At 34.4% G+C, this 15,845-nt stretch overlaps 2 protein-coding genes across 2 annotated transcripts; both read left to right on the top strand.

The window, feature by feature from the left end:
- Window positions 1-1,358: 1,358 nt before the first annotated feature.
- On the top strand, window positions 1,359-4,811 carry LOC115443539 (brachyurin). Its single transcript, XM_030168987.2, has 5 exons — window positions 1,359-2,092; window positions 2,459-2,726; window positions 3,275-3,373; window positions 3,784-3,977; window positions 4,642-4,811. The coding sequence occupies exons 1-5, from the start codon at window positions 1,880-1,882 to the stop codon at window positions 4,741-4,743; spliced, it is 876 nt and encodes a 291-aa protein (XP_030024847.2). The 5' UTR covers window positions 1,359-1,879; the 3' UTR covers window positions 4,744-4,811.
- A 2,288-nt stretch (window positions 4,812-7,099) lies between these two features.
- LOC115443538 (UDP-glycosyltransferase UGT5) lies at window positions 7,100-12,799 on the top strand. Its single transcript, XM_030168985.2, has 4 exons — window positions 7,100-8,538; window positions 10,182-10,404; window positions 10,875-11,091; window positions 12,108-12,799. Exons 1-4 carry the CDS (start codon window positions 7,717-7,719, stop codon window positions 12,424-12,426), a joined length of 1,581 nt encoding a protein of 526 aa, XP_030024845.2. The 5' UTR covers window positions 7,100-7,716; the 3' UTR covers window positions 12,427-12,799.
- Window positions 12,800-15,845: the final 3,046 nt, after the last annotated feature.

The following is a 15,845-nucleotide window of genomic DNA, read 5'->3' as shown; positions in this document are numbered from 1 at the left end:
TGCTTGGCACCTAGAGGCTAGCGAATCACCTAGCGAGTAGCTTCGTAAAACGAACATTCTCGAACGTTCGCGACCGGCTCCATTTTTGAAGTCCGAAATCCACGCGGGCGAAGCTGCGAGCGGAAGCTAGTTACTCAATAAAATCACTCAAAAAAACAAACACTTATACTTACTGAGTGCATTATTTGTTTCACCAAAATTGCTATTGTTATTGAATCACGTGATTGTATTGTCATTTATTATTTAGGGTTGGATGTTAAATCAAACAAATTGATTTGGTGATTTTACCACTGTGGAACGGTCAAGGGGGTTCGCATGAAGCCTCCCAATTCAATTTCGGCTGCCGGATCGCCGCCAAAATATTTTTAATACATTTTCAAACCACCCAGTACTTAAGTACCAATATCAAAACTATTTTAATTCATCTTTATTCCAAATCGCACATATCTATATCAATATTTAGATACAACCTATATAAAGTTGTATGGTAAGGTTGTCAATATCATGTTTATATTTTCAGCAAGTTACACTTAATATTTTACGTATTAAATCCTTAACATAAAACCGGCATTATATCATTATAAAGATACCATCCAGATCTCCAGTTTGCTATTGAAGTTTTTCACACTCCTGACGCTAAACAAAACTAAAGAGGAAAAAGGTTGAAAATCTTTGGTCTACGAGGCTGGGCTTTGAACCGCCAAAAATTAGGCAAACATGTGAAAATAGTTCTTATGTCAAAGAGTCACAGGTCTTTGAAAGTGAACCTCTTACGAGACGGGACTCTGTGCTGTATCTATAAAACCTCATCTACTTTTGCTTCCAGGCAAAATTACATGCATATGCATATCTCTGGATCAGACCGGAAGTATAACAAAATAAAGTTTGAACATCACGTGAGTTACATAATTTGATGTGTTTATATTCGCGATCAATCTGCAGATATCGATCGAGATCTTTAATTAATTTCGGCTATTAGTGAAAATTTTTACGATCAGTAATGTAATTTTGGTGCACAAATATCTTTTATCCCGAACCAGTACATCTTATATTCGTAGTTATGAAATGAAGAATAATACTATCGTATATGTTTAAACGAAGTCTGTTTGAAGTGTTTTCTTTATTTTCCAATGTTAAGTAATAATAAAATAAGACGCAAGAGTCTTGTAAAATAACAATTATTATTAATTGTACGTATGATTGCAATGTACACAATCTCATTAATGTGCTATCTAATCAACGTCATTATTAAGATAGGACTAGCTTCAACTGCCCCCACTACGTGAACCTACCAAATATTTACGATATCAATATCTATATGGACACAAATTGTATTAAAAATTTGCAGCTAAGCAAATTTTAGTACCAAATATGTATAAATAAATTCTGCTTCTTTTCATGCTTACTTGGCAAGGTTTTACAATGATAGGTAGTTAAATAATTAACAAGCTAAAAAGCGTTTGCTAGAGGATCCGCCTGTGTAATAAAAAGTAGTCTATATATAATAGAAGAATATTATTTTCTTATTGTATGCAAAATTTTAGATAAATCCATTCATGCCTTTTTCTGCTTGTCGCTGCGTCTTTCTAAATAGTTAGATAATGATCGGGGCATCAATCCTCATGGGGCGTCCATACAACATTATCTATAATGTACACGGAAAATTAACATTCTCCTTTCTTTGATTAGTTCCAAAAAAAACACATTATATGAAATATTACTAGCAACCACCTACCAACTATTCATTATAAGGAATTAAATTAGGATTATGGAAATAACAGCTGATTAATTACATCACGGCTTAATCAATCTACGCCTGGATTTATTTAAAAGAGCTTGCAATTACCATTTGTACAGTTTGCATGAAATAAACGACGTGATGAGGGTTATTTTGTTACCTTTAATTTTCTTTGCTGTCGTTAAGGCAGCTGAAGATGCAACAGTGCCATCCGAATTCAGTAGTTACGACTATCACAATAGGTACGGTATTCCCGAAGCAGACAGAATATGGAAGCTTGAAAACGAAATTACCAAAACTGGGCAGAGGGTCGTTGGGGGATCCACTACCACCATTCTCTCTGTACCCTATCAGGTAAGTCGATACTTATCAAAGTCACTAACATTATTTACTTTACAAAGGATATTTTTTTTATATTATTTCTCATCAGCGGTTCTTGTGGTAAAACATTATGGACGTGACTTAAAATTATAAACCGAAAATGTCTTTTAGGGTTATTTGAGTTTTCGATCATTTTCACCGTTAACAGCTCGTGTATTGATCAAGTGCAAACCACAGCTTACACTATATTAAACTAATAATAAAACTCAGATCTCTCTACAAGTGGTTACATTCGTAAATTGGTAGCGTGTTACTAGACCATTGTTACTTAAAACAGTTTATTGTGAAGATCGATTACTAACGTTATAAGCCAAACCATATCATTGTTTTTATTTTCAGGCAGGACTGATCCTAACAATAAACGTCATTCGCACTTCAGTATGTGGTGGCGTCATCATTGCAGACAACAGGATCTTAACAGCAGCACACTGCAGAAACGATGGCAATAATATTGTGACCTCTATCACTGTGGTCCTAGGGTCTAATCTCCTGTTCTCTGGCGGCACAAGAATCACAACTAACGACGTCTTGATGCACCCAGGATACAATCCGTGGATTGTAGCCAATGATATTGCTGTTATCCGCATTTCAAGAGTTACTTTTACCAGTAAGTATTTTAGAGAATTTAAAATTATTATTGCCATTTTATATAATAATATTTTTTATAAATATTCGTTCCTAATATACATTCCATGTTTAAATACAAATTGGGATTGCACGCATTTACGACTTCTTTCGGTGGAGGTGCTAATAGTGCACGCATTTTTTGCCTGTGTATTCCGCGTCCTATGATGTAATACAGAGCGTGGTTATCGCTATATTCGACAATTATTCATATTATCAATATACGTAATATCATGATTGTTGGTTGAATGGTATAGAAGGTTTAAAAAAAACGCTTAGGCGCTCATTAGCGAAGATTTACAGTATGTTATTGTAATTTATTTATTTGTAATGTAATTCTTTGACGATGATTAAATTAAGATTTTAATGGATCAAAATATTGTCACAAAATTATTTAATTTTTGCAATTATTGAATAATTATGCTGAATTTATTAAATTCGTTCAACATAATTTAAACTAGAGTTTTATCTTTTTGAAATTCATATAAACCTATTGAGTGGTTTATTAAATACAATGTTATTATTTAACAGCATTGATTCAACCCGTCAACCTACCATCGGGAAGCGAAGTAAATATGAACTTCGTCGGAAATACTGGACTTCTCTCTGGATACGGTATCACTCGAGATGGTAAGTTTCGTGATTAAATCCATACCATAAATACTACATTATTAATAAATATAATAATTCTTTAATAGTATACCTGCCTACCTATTCAAAGATACGATTTTCTCAATATATCGTTCATGAAACGTTAAACAATTAATTGGCTATTTAGATCAAGTTATAGTATATCTACACTTGAATCAATATTTTAGCGAATCCAACCGAACTTCTATTCTGAATTCGACCTCTATTGTGATAATTTGTTGTTACAAATGACTAAGTATTTTAACCGACATCGTAATAAGAGGTACTCAATTCAACGTATACCTTTTTTAATACATGATTACTCCAAGATTTATGAGCCGTTTTGCGCGATTCCTTTTACTGTTTACCGATTACTGCGATTTCACTTTTTCTCATTAAATTATTCACAGGCGATAGTGTCGGTCTCCTACAAACACTGACTTCAGTTAACGTGCCGGTAATAAGTAACGCTGACTGCACACGCCAATTGGGCAACTTCATTCAGAACCATCATCTGTGCACGAGCGGGGCTAACAGGCGAGGAGCTTGCGCTGGTGACACTGGAGGTCCACTGGTGGTGACAATCAATAGGAGACGGGTGCTGGTAAGACGCCGCATAAATAGGTTTTTTTTATATATTCCTGGCACGGCAAAGTCGTAGTTACTCGTAGTTAGTCCACCACGCTGGCCTAGTGCGGATTGGTAGACTTCACATACCCTCAAAATCCTTATAGAGAACTCAGATATCTATTCAGGTTTCCATGATGTTTTCCTTCACCTTTAAGCAAGCCATAACTCAAAAAGAATATACATCTGATTTTAGAAAAGTCAAAGGTGTGTGTCCTTGGGTTTTGAACCTGCGGACATTCGTCTCGACAGTCCGTTCCACAACAAACTAGGATATCGCCACTCACATTTTACTTTCACTTAGTAAATACTGCTCTTCGAAACATGCTTAGGATAGAAACAAATATCATATAGTAAACTATACTCGAAAAAAATAGTAGGTATTTTAACTTACTTAATCAAATGAATACTTACTATCTAAATTGACTTGCAGATAACACCGTGGATATTTAAAATAACTCCATACTGTCCATTCTATATAATGTACAAGTCATGCGATGATTAATATTATAGATCCATTTTAACAAGGTCGATTAAAAAAACAATTGTATTCAAAAGCATCATAACTTTCATAATCACTCGTTATATTTTGATTATTATTTATCAATTTTCGTGGTAGTTTATAATCTGTTTGTTTTCAGATTGGTGTCAGTTCATTCTTTTCGACTCGTGGGTGCCAAGCCAGCTTGCCTTCAGGCTTCTCAAGAGTTACGTCTTTCCTATCCTGGATACGCTCCATTTAAATGTTTTATTATATTTGTTAAAATGCCATAATAATAATTATAGTAACATTTTTGATTTCTGAAGTTGATCTGTGATTTTTAAATTACTGCTACAAAACAACACGTTTTATTGTTATATTATATGTCTTTCGATCAGCAGCTACTCGAAATCAAAGCTGGTCCACCAACCGTATCAATTGATATGAAAACAATTAAATTTATGACACCAAAAATAACAAGCAAACCCGAAATGAACAGCAGTGAAAAATCGAAACCGCTTGACAGACAAATCACTGTTCGCAAATCTATGGACCAAAAGGGGGCATGCAGGCTTGAAAAATGAATCAAGTTATCAATGTTGAGAAGGGAATAATTGAGAGGGGGCACAATCGAAATATGATAGATCTCACACCGACGGCCCATCAGATCGCTCTTCAAAGGGTAAATCTATATTTAAGTGGTTTGCGAAGTTCCCACTTGTAATTACATTTTTATGTTGTTGAGGGTCTGGGTACTAATGCCCTTTACAAATGCGAATATAATAGAGATCGCGGTTTGGACTGAGATCTCTTTTAGGGTACGCGCGTTGAATTTTTTATTCATGAGTAGTTGATTTTTTTTTATAAAGGACAAGGTTAAAACATTAGCAGTTGATTATTTAAAAGTTTAATAATTATATACACAATCCAAAAATGTACCATGATGTACCAATGATCTCCAATGGAGTAACTCGATCCAGTGAGCCGGTTACAGTTTACACGTAAATAGCAGGGCGATAGGTTATAATTCCTGTTAATCCACCAGTCTGGCATTTTCCATCAATCTATAGGGCTGGCATATTTTATTATTACCTATCCGAAAGATGCTAGTTACCTCAATATAAATTACCTTAAAATAAATAAGTTGTAATAGATTTCATTAATACTAACAAATGTACTAATTCTTTGAATTCTTCAAATGTAAGTTTTGTGTAGGTAATGTTTGCTAGCTAAATGCCTGGCTAATGCCGTACAATTGCTCGAAGTCGCTCGAATATTTGGCAATTACACGGATGCACCGCGTGCAAGTGCGGTCTAAAATTGTTGCAAGTTCCCTCCCAATGAACATAGATAAAAAACTGGAGCTGTAAATAATACAATGTGTGTATTTCGTAATTAATTGAAATTATACATTTTGTTACAACACAATCTTTTTCTAATTTTGAAAAGTATAAAATGAGAGCTTTTTTCGCAACGAAATTAATAGTATCATTTGTGTTTTCTTTTTAATTTGCTTTTAGCCTTTGTATTTTTTAGTTACAAATAATTTGTACCTTCCAGGTGAAACGACTTGCCTAAGAAATCTATGTACTTACCTAATATATAGCAAATAATATGATTTCCATATAAGACTTATGAAAGAAAAATTATTAATGTGTGCCAACCCTGGTAATAGGAAACCCTACGATGGTGTCTCGTCGTGGCGTCGACAATGCGAAATGTTTCCTACACTCACGCCGTCCCGGTGACGTTTTTATTTCATTTATACAGTGACAGACTTTTTGTTCGCATGTAGAAAACAACGGAGCGCCGTGTGAAAATAACGTACTCAGAGAAACGTCATTAATTAAAGGGCCCTCTCTGTAAATTAAATGTCGCAGTTAGAAAAACATTACTTCAATCGTTCTGTACGGTATATATTATTTAATCCCAATACGTAGTATTATAAGAAATAAGAGTCCATTTTAAACTAAACTCCAAACTTAGTACATACTTCGCTGTCTTATCTATACTTCTACAGTGCCATCTCCAGACACTACGCTTTAGCTAAGTAACCATTTATAATCATCTATGAAATAGAATAATTTTCAATAATACGAATTACATATTTGTTACTCCAGTTGAAAACACATCTTTCAAACTATCTAGTTTGTTTGTTTGTTTGTTCAATGTATCTACATTATCATATGCAGAAGAATTGTTATCAGCACGAATTACATATTAGTTACCCCAGTTAAAAACACATCTTTCGAACTAGATACATTATCAAGCTACAATATACAATGCGACGCGCATTCTGCGTCAATCAGAACCACACATGTATGAACTTTGTGTCCTAGGTCGGGGTTTGTAGTCGGGAACAAGCAATCTTTTATGCGAATGACGAACCACTCGCTCTTTGCTATCAAGTGCCAACTGTGAGCCAACAATAGTTGATGTGTGCCTATCAAGTAGTGTGAACAATGCTGTATATTGTTCTATGACGTAACTTCGTAAGGTCACGCACGGCCGCCCGAGAATGGTTTCCAGTCTGGCGATTCCTAACACAATGGATAAACACACAGATAACTGCGTTGCCACATCTAATGAGCATATCGGTACACTTAACTTGTGCTAACCAAACGCTGTTGTCTCAAACTTTGTAATTTATTCTGTGGTCTTCGGATTGTTATTACAACGTGCGTTGTAAAGGTCAATAATAAATAACAATATATCTATAGGTGCAGCAATGTATTAAGTACTTACTTAATATCTTTGTTTATCAACATTATTTCGTTCTTATCTCAGCTTTGTCGTACATAAATATTTTCCTCTGATTTTAGGCCTTCGTCACATTATTTCGGAAAAAACCTAAATAATGTCACTGTTCTTTAATATACTTTAATGTTTACAAATTATGCGCCGTATCTTCAGTGACATACCAAGACTAGATTGAGTTGTTTTAATGGAATTGTGTTGTTATTTCGCGGAAAATTAATACCAGAAAATATTATGCAAATAAATCTTGCTACAGCAGGGCCTTGAATCTACTAAACGTACATTCTTATAATAAATCAAGGTTAATCTGTAATGCACTTGTAGCCATCGAATATTTTTGTCAATTACGAAACGGCGACGTCGAAGCAAAACGATTACCTCACAACTTCCACCTATTAATAGATAGCTACGTAAGCTGGCCCACATTTACGCCCTAGTAACCATTTAACTGTGAACCAACACGAACGTCCGATCGAAAATGACAAAGCGCGCAGTTTTTCTTTTATATTTCGTCGGGGCCCTGCTCGCCGCGGATTGTTACAAAATACTTGGAATATTCCCGTCGCTGGACCGCAACAACTATTTGACTTACCGCGGCTTGTTCCGCGAGTTAGCGAATAGAAACCACGATGTCACACTGATTAGCTACTTTCAAATGCCGGACGCGCCGGCTTCTTACAAAGACATACTTTTAAGTGATAAACACGTGTACAAAGGATTGTCTTTCGAGTCAGTGATCGCGAGTGAAGTATCCCGAGTGCCGTTCGAGACGTTAGTGGCGACCAAAGCCGGCAACGATGACTGCCGAACACTTATGAACAACCACCAAGTGCTACATTTGATAAGAACGCGACCAAAATACGACGTCATACTAGTGGAGTCGTATAACAGTGATTGCGGTTTGGCTTTGGCTGCGAATTTAAGTGCGCCGTACATAGCCTTTAATCCTCAACCACTACAGCCATGGCAGTATAACAGGCTGGGTATCAATTTCAATTCAGCTTATGTGAGCCAAGCGAATTTGCCTTACGGAAAGGAGCCGTGGTTTTTGGAACGATTGCAAAACTTCATATTATATCACATCTCAAACTGGGTGTATTACGTGGGCTCTCAAGTTACGGACCACGTGTATTTATATAAGTATTTAGGCGATAACCTGCCTTCCCTTGAAAGCATCGCATCGAACGCGAGCTTGGTGTTTGTAAACACGCATCAGTCTGTGTTCGGCGGTGTTGTCAGACCGGATAACTTGATAGACGTAGGTGGCATTCATATTCGCCCACCCAAAATTATTCCTACGGTGAGTAAATTGAGTACATTTTGTTTTCCCACTTATAATTGTCTTTACATTGTACATTTAGTAATAATTGTTGCGTTATTCAAGTCTAAGAGTATAATTAAGTATAGTAATAATAAATGCAAGACCTTAAATGTGGTAGTTACAACAAGCACAAAAAGTAAAACTGGAATATACTTAATATAAAAATAAAACGCGTTTATATGACACAAAGAACTACGATTATTAATAAAACGAAATTGTAGATAAAGAATTAACAAATTTTAAATTTTATATCATAACTAGCTTTTGCTCGCGGCTTCGCCCGCGTGAAGGTGTTTTCCAGGATAAAATTCCACTGTTTGATAAAAGTCTTGCTACATATTGTCCCGGTACTTATAGGTTCAAACTAATTTTATCCCCAATCTATAATTTCAGTTCAATCAGTCGAAAATCTAAGAACATTTATACAAACTTTCATCCCCTATTTTATCCCCTTAAGGGTAGAATTTATCAAAATCCTTTCTTAGGGGATGCCTACGTCATAGTAGCTTTATGCATGTAAAGTCTTAGCCCGATCCGTCCAATGGTTTGGGCTGTTCCTTGATATATCACTGTCAGTCACCTTTGAGTTATATATTATATTAACAACTGAAGTTAGCTAAAATTGAGTTTCTCGAAGCCGACCACTATTTATGTACTATGTATTTTGAGACTATGCAATTTTGTCGCGTTCGCGATTCACTTTCACTTTTGTTGAGTTTCAGAACGCGATATTAGATCCTCCAACGCGCACGCGAATTTGAACTTTATGCAGCGGTAATAAATTACAAATTGACTCTCCATTTTATTTAGAAAACTTTTGTATGGGAAATAGAAAAATGCTGTTTTGAGGATTTTCCCGGTAATTATTCGAATTTTTCTCACCTTTTAAAACTTCCCTAGACCTCCACGAATAATTCAAGACCAAGATAAGATAAATCCGTTCAGCCGTTCTCGAGTTTTAGCGAGACTAACGAACAGCAATTCATTTTTATATATATAGATTGAAATTGATATTAAACTAATTTTCGGATTCTATCGCGGTATTAGTGTTTTATTTTCTCCCGACGTTTCGAAGACTTTGCAGCCTTCATGGTCACTTTATATCATAATATGTAACTACACATACTCCCCTGTATCATGAACCTATAATATCATGGAAAATTCCGCCAAATTCTTATTATTAACTCATTTGAATATTTTGGTTGTCTTTTAGGTATTTACTTCAAATTTTAATACAATTGCTTGTTACGTTTTGGTTTAGTTTTCGTTTTATAAATAAATGCTAAATTAGACCTTTATTTTTATTTTCTCATGTGTATTTTTTTGAATAACCTTGCATATTTAAATGGTCTAATTTTAAGTACTCTTACCTACAATATATTTTTCAATCGTGTAAGTTTTAACAAGACTGGTTGTTTTTTTTTAAATATTGCATAATTCTTGTTTTAAAGCAAAGTAATGTTATGATGTCTAAAAATTGCCGCTCATTTTTTATTATTTGATTTAAATCCGTAAGAATGTGAACGGATAAATTTTACCAGATTATTTTAGACAGAATTTTCTAATATAATGACTGAATTAAAAGCAGTAAAGTGTATCTAAATAAATAATATTGTTTTCAGGAAATTGAAAGGTTCATTAATGAAGCAGAACACGGTGTTATTTACGTAAATTTTGGATCCACACAAAAAGACTCCACGTTACCTGGAGACAAGCTGAGCGCACTTTTAGCCACATTCCGTACTCTCCCGCTGCGAGTGCTTTGGAAATGGGACGGAGAAGAAATAAAGAACTTACCCAGAAATATAATGACCATGAGATGGTTACCACAGTACGATATTTTAAGTAAGTTACTTTATACGTTTATTGGATTAACTAATCTACCCAGATTTCAATATGTTTTTAAGCAATATTGTCGAAATGACATCGCTAATTATTAACCTTTTTGTATTTTTAACAAAATATATATGTCTACTTGATCTAAACAGACAGTTTAATATATACGAGTTTATTTTTCACAGTTTTTACTATATTTTCAATATCTAACAAAATATGCACACTGTAAATTTTAATAAGATAAACTGCTCAAATTTATTTTCTAACAAACATAAACATTATAACAGAAACCCAAAATAACAGCTTAAAGACTATCCTATTTTACTCAATTCATTTCCTATCTATAGGCAGTAGAGATCCATAAGGTAAATATACTACGAAAGATAAATATTTGTGAAAAACAAATGAGGTCGCTAGTAAGCTGCAATAAAAATGCCCACAAATCCCATTAAATAACAAATTGACTTCTATATTTCCAGAACATGACAATGTGAAAGTGTTCATCACACACGCTGGCGTATTAAGCACGATCGAAGCGATAGACGCTGGCATTCCTGTTATAGCTGTACCGTTGTTTGGTGACCAATATGGTAATGCTGCAGCCATAGAGGACACGGGCATCGCTACCGTGTTACCATACCAGGATTTGAAGAAGGAACGTCTTCTGAGTGCAATTAATGAAGTTTTGGACCCTGCGTATGTATTTATTTCATTAATATTAGAGACTTACCCCCTTATTCATAGATGTTATTTATCTAAGGATGGAGCATTTCTGTGATAACAAGTCTGTTTCTCAGCTTTGTTTATCTGACAGCCAACTAAATTTAAGTTGTATCTCAATATTAGCCAATCACAACGGCCTACGCACTGTGAAGGCTGCCATGCCATTAGCACTAAGAAACAGATTTGTCAAAGCAATGCTCCGTCCTTTGATAAATAACATCTATGAATAAGGGGGTTAATTTTAAGCAGTCTTACAAGATATTGGCTTCAATTTACACTCTTGGAATAATAATTAAATTATTGTATGAATGTGCATTAGGATTCGTTTATAAGTTGTTGACAGATAATACTTTAAATACTTACCTTAGACGATTCTAGATGGTCAAGTTAAACAACACAGAAGGTTATGACGTTAACATATTTTACATTGTAAGACTGTTAGTCCATAAATAATTATAAATTATAATGTGAAAATGTAAAAACGTCGTTTCTGAGTTACAAAAGATCGTAAAGCAATGTAATTATACAACTTAACATGTCAATGGACCATTAATGACCATAGAGTATAAAGCTGATCATTAAACAAGCAAAATAAATAAATTATAATATTACAAATATTTTCAATACAAGTTAAATGTATCGATTATTAGAACCATAATATTTGTCGGTTTGTACAGATAACCAACCAATTAGAGTTAGTTTGACCGGCTATTGTCAGTTTAAATTTAAAGTTTGACTTTGTACATCCGGATATCTTCAATAAATACAATGTAACTTGACCGTGAAGTTACTTAGGATGTATAATATATCAGTCATTACTATATTCGTTAGTGTACAAAAATATAATATTTATATTAACACTCCAAAGATGACAAATAAAATGAAAATGCACCTTATCTTCGTTTTTATGCACACAATGAGTTGTAATTAACTTATTTAGTGGACAATAATTAAAATATATTTTTAATTCCTTGTTTTTCTTATTACAGCTGGCAACATCGCGCAAGATTAGTTTCGCGCATATGGCATGATCGTCCCTTGTCACCTCTTGAAACCGCCATCTATTGGACGGAGTACGTAGCGCGATATCAAGGCGCACCCAACTTACAACCAGCGGCAGTTAATACCCCATTTTACCTACATTATCAACTAGATGTCCTCACCTTCGTTGCATTGGTCATTTACGTGATGTTGTATGTAGTTTATAAGTTGTTCTCCGTCCTTTGCTGCTGTTGCTGTCAAAACGAAAACAGATCTCTAGAGACTGCTGTAGATGAAAGGAGAAGCAAAAGAGTCAAATTTGAATAATACTCTAGTAATCTAATTGGAGGGTGCTATCGAGTATGTAGGTTGTACGGAAAAACAGGAAGAACAAATAGGACTCAAGGAATGAAATGTTAGAGACAGTCAATCAACAGTAGGTTATCTAGTTTTTAATGATGTTAATTTAAGGAGAATATTTTTTGAAAGCACTTACTATAAAGTCTGAGTAGGATAATATGATGTACTTATTACCAATTCACAATCACTTGAGTTCTAATTATTCTGTTTCTGTGCATTCTGCATCTATTATACCTGTTTGGTATTTTGTCTTGTTAGAAATTGACGGGTTATAATATATTTGTTGACTAATTTATTGTGATGTAAAAATGTGACGGTTATTATATGTATAAATAAATTATTTCGTTCTTATTATTTACTCTCTAAATTGAAACGATGACCAACTTGACCGGAATGTCTCATAGAATATTGGACCTAAGAGTGGGATTTTCAGAATTCTAGTCATTCTTCCGACTTCAACCTATATTTACGTAGTATATTACTTATTCTATGGATCTGTAGCCATCACACTCGCTTAACCTTTAGTATTGCAAGCGTTCACACACGAAATTGTATCTCATTATCAAAACACTTGCTCCTTTGCTCGCTAAGCATAAAAACAATGCAATTGTATATTTAAATTGTGTCAAATATAATGTACCTGTATAATATGCATAATATACAATACTATGGAGAGGGCTATGCTCGGTATTTCCCTACGAGATCGAATCAGAAATGAGGAGATCCGTAGCAGAACAAAGGTTACCGACATAGCCCATAGGATTAGCAAGTTAAAGTGGCAGTGGGCCGGACACTTAGCTCGAAGAACCGATGACCGTTGGGGTCGAAAGGTTCTAGAGTGGAGGCCACGTACAGGCAAACGAAAGGTCGGACGCCCGCCTACAAGGTGGACGGACGACCTGGCTAAGGTCGCAGGAAGTCGCTGGATGCAGGCCGCTTCCAACAGGTCGACGTGGAGATCCTTGGGGGAGGCCTATGTTCAGCAGTGGACTTCCTGTGGCTGAGATGATGATGATGATGATGAATATACAATCGGACAATGCAATGACTCCGAAAATACTCAGTCTGATCATTATATTGTAATAGCTAAGTTCGATAAAATATCAAGCCAATCACTACTCAACAACTAATAATAATTAGTAAGACCCATCCCCCACCAAAATGGCACGCTAACAGTATTAAAAAAAATTAAACTATATTTCTGCAAATTTATTTCTTTATATATCTACATTTTGTTGTTTTGCTTACGATGTGTATATTGTTTCGTTAATTTCATAATGAAAATACCACTAAAATTGTTGATTCCGGGCAGCTCCTTCTAAAGTGCTCATACTTAATTTTAATTTAGAAGCATCACTATTACGTAGACTATTTATTTACTGGTGGTGGTAGGTCTCTCATATGTAAGAGTCCGCCTGGATTGGTACCACCACAATGTCTCCTTCTGCCATAAAGCAGCAGTTTGTAGTCACTATTGTGTTCCGTGTTAAAGAACATTATAGCCAGTGTAACTACTGGACATAATAAGACTTAACATCTCATGTCTCAGGATGGCGAGTGCAGTGGAAACCAAACAATACTTTGTAATTCAGGGTGTTGGGTGGTGTTTCTCCTCTTTATGGGCGGTCGCTTCACTTACCATCAGGTGAACGGCAAGCACGTCTTGTCATATTAAAGCAATAAAAAAAATAGGGAATATTATGTTTTAGTTAAAAAAAAAATTAAAAACCAAAAATTGATTTTTTAAAGAAATTCCCGTCCGTAACTTGCGCGCCGACAAGTATGGAGCAAATTGCTTAAGGCCGTTTACTCGGGGTGAGGCTTTAGACTACAAAAAACGTCTGAAAGTAAAAAAATCAATGAGTTTATTTATTTTGTCCTTTACCTATATTATAAGTACCTAATAATATTTTACCCAAGCATCCTTTTGTCGCGGGACCTGTAAAATAGTATATTCATAACTCCGGTCCAAAGTTTGGTCCACCAACATGAGCTGATATTTCGGAGCTATGATGCCAAAGACAGATACTCAGATAGTCTGGGGTTAAATTAGATGTTATATATGGAATATTAAAATAAACTACTTAACTAAAAATCAAAATGCCTTTAAAATTCACTGAAAACCAGTAACTAATTTAACATTATAGTTTAACATATTTATTACTAAGAATAATTATAATCTAATAAAGTGTGTGGCGTCTAAACGCACAAAAACACCTGGCAACACGAGTTGTAATGTGGCAACACAAGTCGCAATGTGGCAATACTAGCACTTCACCACTTCACCACCGGCCACCGGCGACAAGCACGTGTACACGTCGCTACTAATTGTTAATTCTAGTTTATTGGTTGCTATTATTATCCATTGTATGAACATGTTAAACCAGTAATATCTTTTTTTTAACCTTAATAACTAATTAAATTATTATGTGGATATGCTCATAAAATATTTTTTATGGCGGTGCCTAATTTAAACTATAAAAATATATTCAATATTATATTATTCATGTATTTACTTCGCTTAGCTAGAGCTAGTAGGCACTGGCTCCCATATTTATTTTATTTGCATATAAACAATACTTATAACGTAAATTAGTCATTAAGATTGATAAAAAAGTTTTTCGTCGGATTAATTTTTTTGTTAACAGATATTATTTTCTATTTTTTGTGGCTATAGGTAATATATTTTAAATTTAAATGGCAAAGACTAAAGAGAACACACAACTCAATATTAGAATCAGTGAGCGGACAATCAAACATCCCCTATATTTCCACCCTTAGAGATGCGTTTTTTCCAAATTTATTAATATCAGACTACAAGGTATGAGAGGTGTACACATAACTCGGTGAAATCAGTGTGTGAATACGCAATAATTCCTTATTTTTTGTCCTTGGGATTGGAATCTATATTCAATATTTTTCGAAATATACCCTTCGTTCCATTAAAAAAATATTGTTTAAAATTTATATACTTTGTACTTACTTCACGCATAACTTTTTACAAAGTATATCAATTTTACACACATACAACACAACGATGTATGTGTGTGTGTCGAATTCAGAACGTCCTCCGTTTTTTTTCGTCGGTTAATAAGTGATTATAATTCGACCGTTAAATCATATATATTTAGTACATAATATATTTTTTATTTTTCTGTGCTCCTTTTCTATATGAACTTAAATTATGCCTATTCTCACACTCATCCGAGCGCGCAATGTGCTAAAAAAATGGTATAAAAAAATTTCTTCAAGTATGCGTTGGTAACAAAGCAGGTTGTATTGTTCGTTTTTTAAAGATTTCTTATTAAATCGTATATATCCTTAAATTACTTTTTGTTTTTTAGTACGGTTTTATTTATTTTATTGGTTTTTGTATTTCATCAGTA

The sequence above is a fragment of the Manduca sexta genome, chromosome 11, assembly GCF_014839805.1.
Source record: "Manduca sexta isolate Smith_Timp_Sample1 chromosome 11, JHU_Msex_v1.0, whole genome shotgun sequence".
Taxonomy (NCBI): Eukaryota; Metazoa; Arthropoda; class Insecta; order Lepidoptera; family Sphingidae; genus Manduca; species Manduca sexta.
The sequence above is the reverse complement of the archived record's forward strand: the minus strand, read 5'-3'. Positions and strand labels throughout refer to the sequence as shown.

Coding starts and splice junctions, on each gene's coding strand:
- LOC115443539 (XM_030168987.2), top strand. CDS start 1,880: ATGAGGGTTATTTTGTTACCTTTAATTTTCTTTGCTGTCGTTAAGGCA. Junction 2,093..2,458: donor TTCTCTCTGTACCCTATCAG/GTAAGTCGATAC, acceptor TTTTATTTTCAG/GCAGGACTGATCCTAACAAT. Junction 3,374..3,783: donor ATACGGTATCACTCGAGATG/GTAAGTTTCGTG, acceptor AATTATTCACAG/GCGATAGTGTCGGTCTCCTA.
- LOC115443538 (XM_030168985.2), top strand. CDS start 7,717: ATGACAAAGCGCGCAGTTTTTCTTTTATATTTCGTCGGGGCCCTGCTC. Junction 10,405..10,874: donor ACCACAGTACGATATTTTAA/GTAAGTTACTTT, acceptor CTATATTTCCAG/AACATGACAATGTGAAAGTG. Junction 11,092..12,107: donor AATGAAGTTTTGGACCCTGC/GTATGTATTTAT, acceptor TTCTTATTACAG/CTGGCAACATCGCGCAAGAT.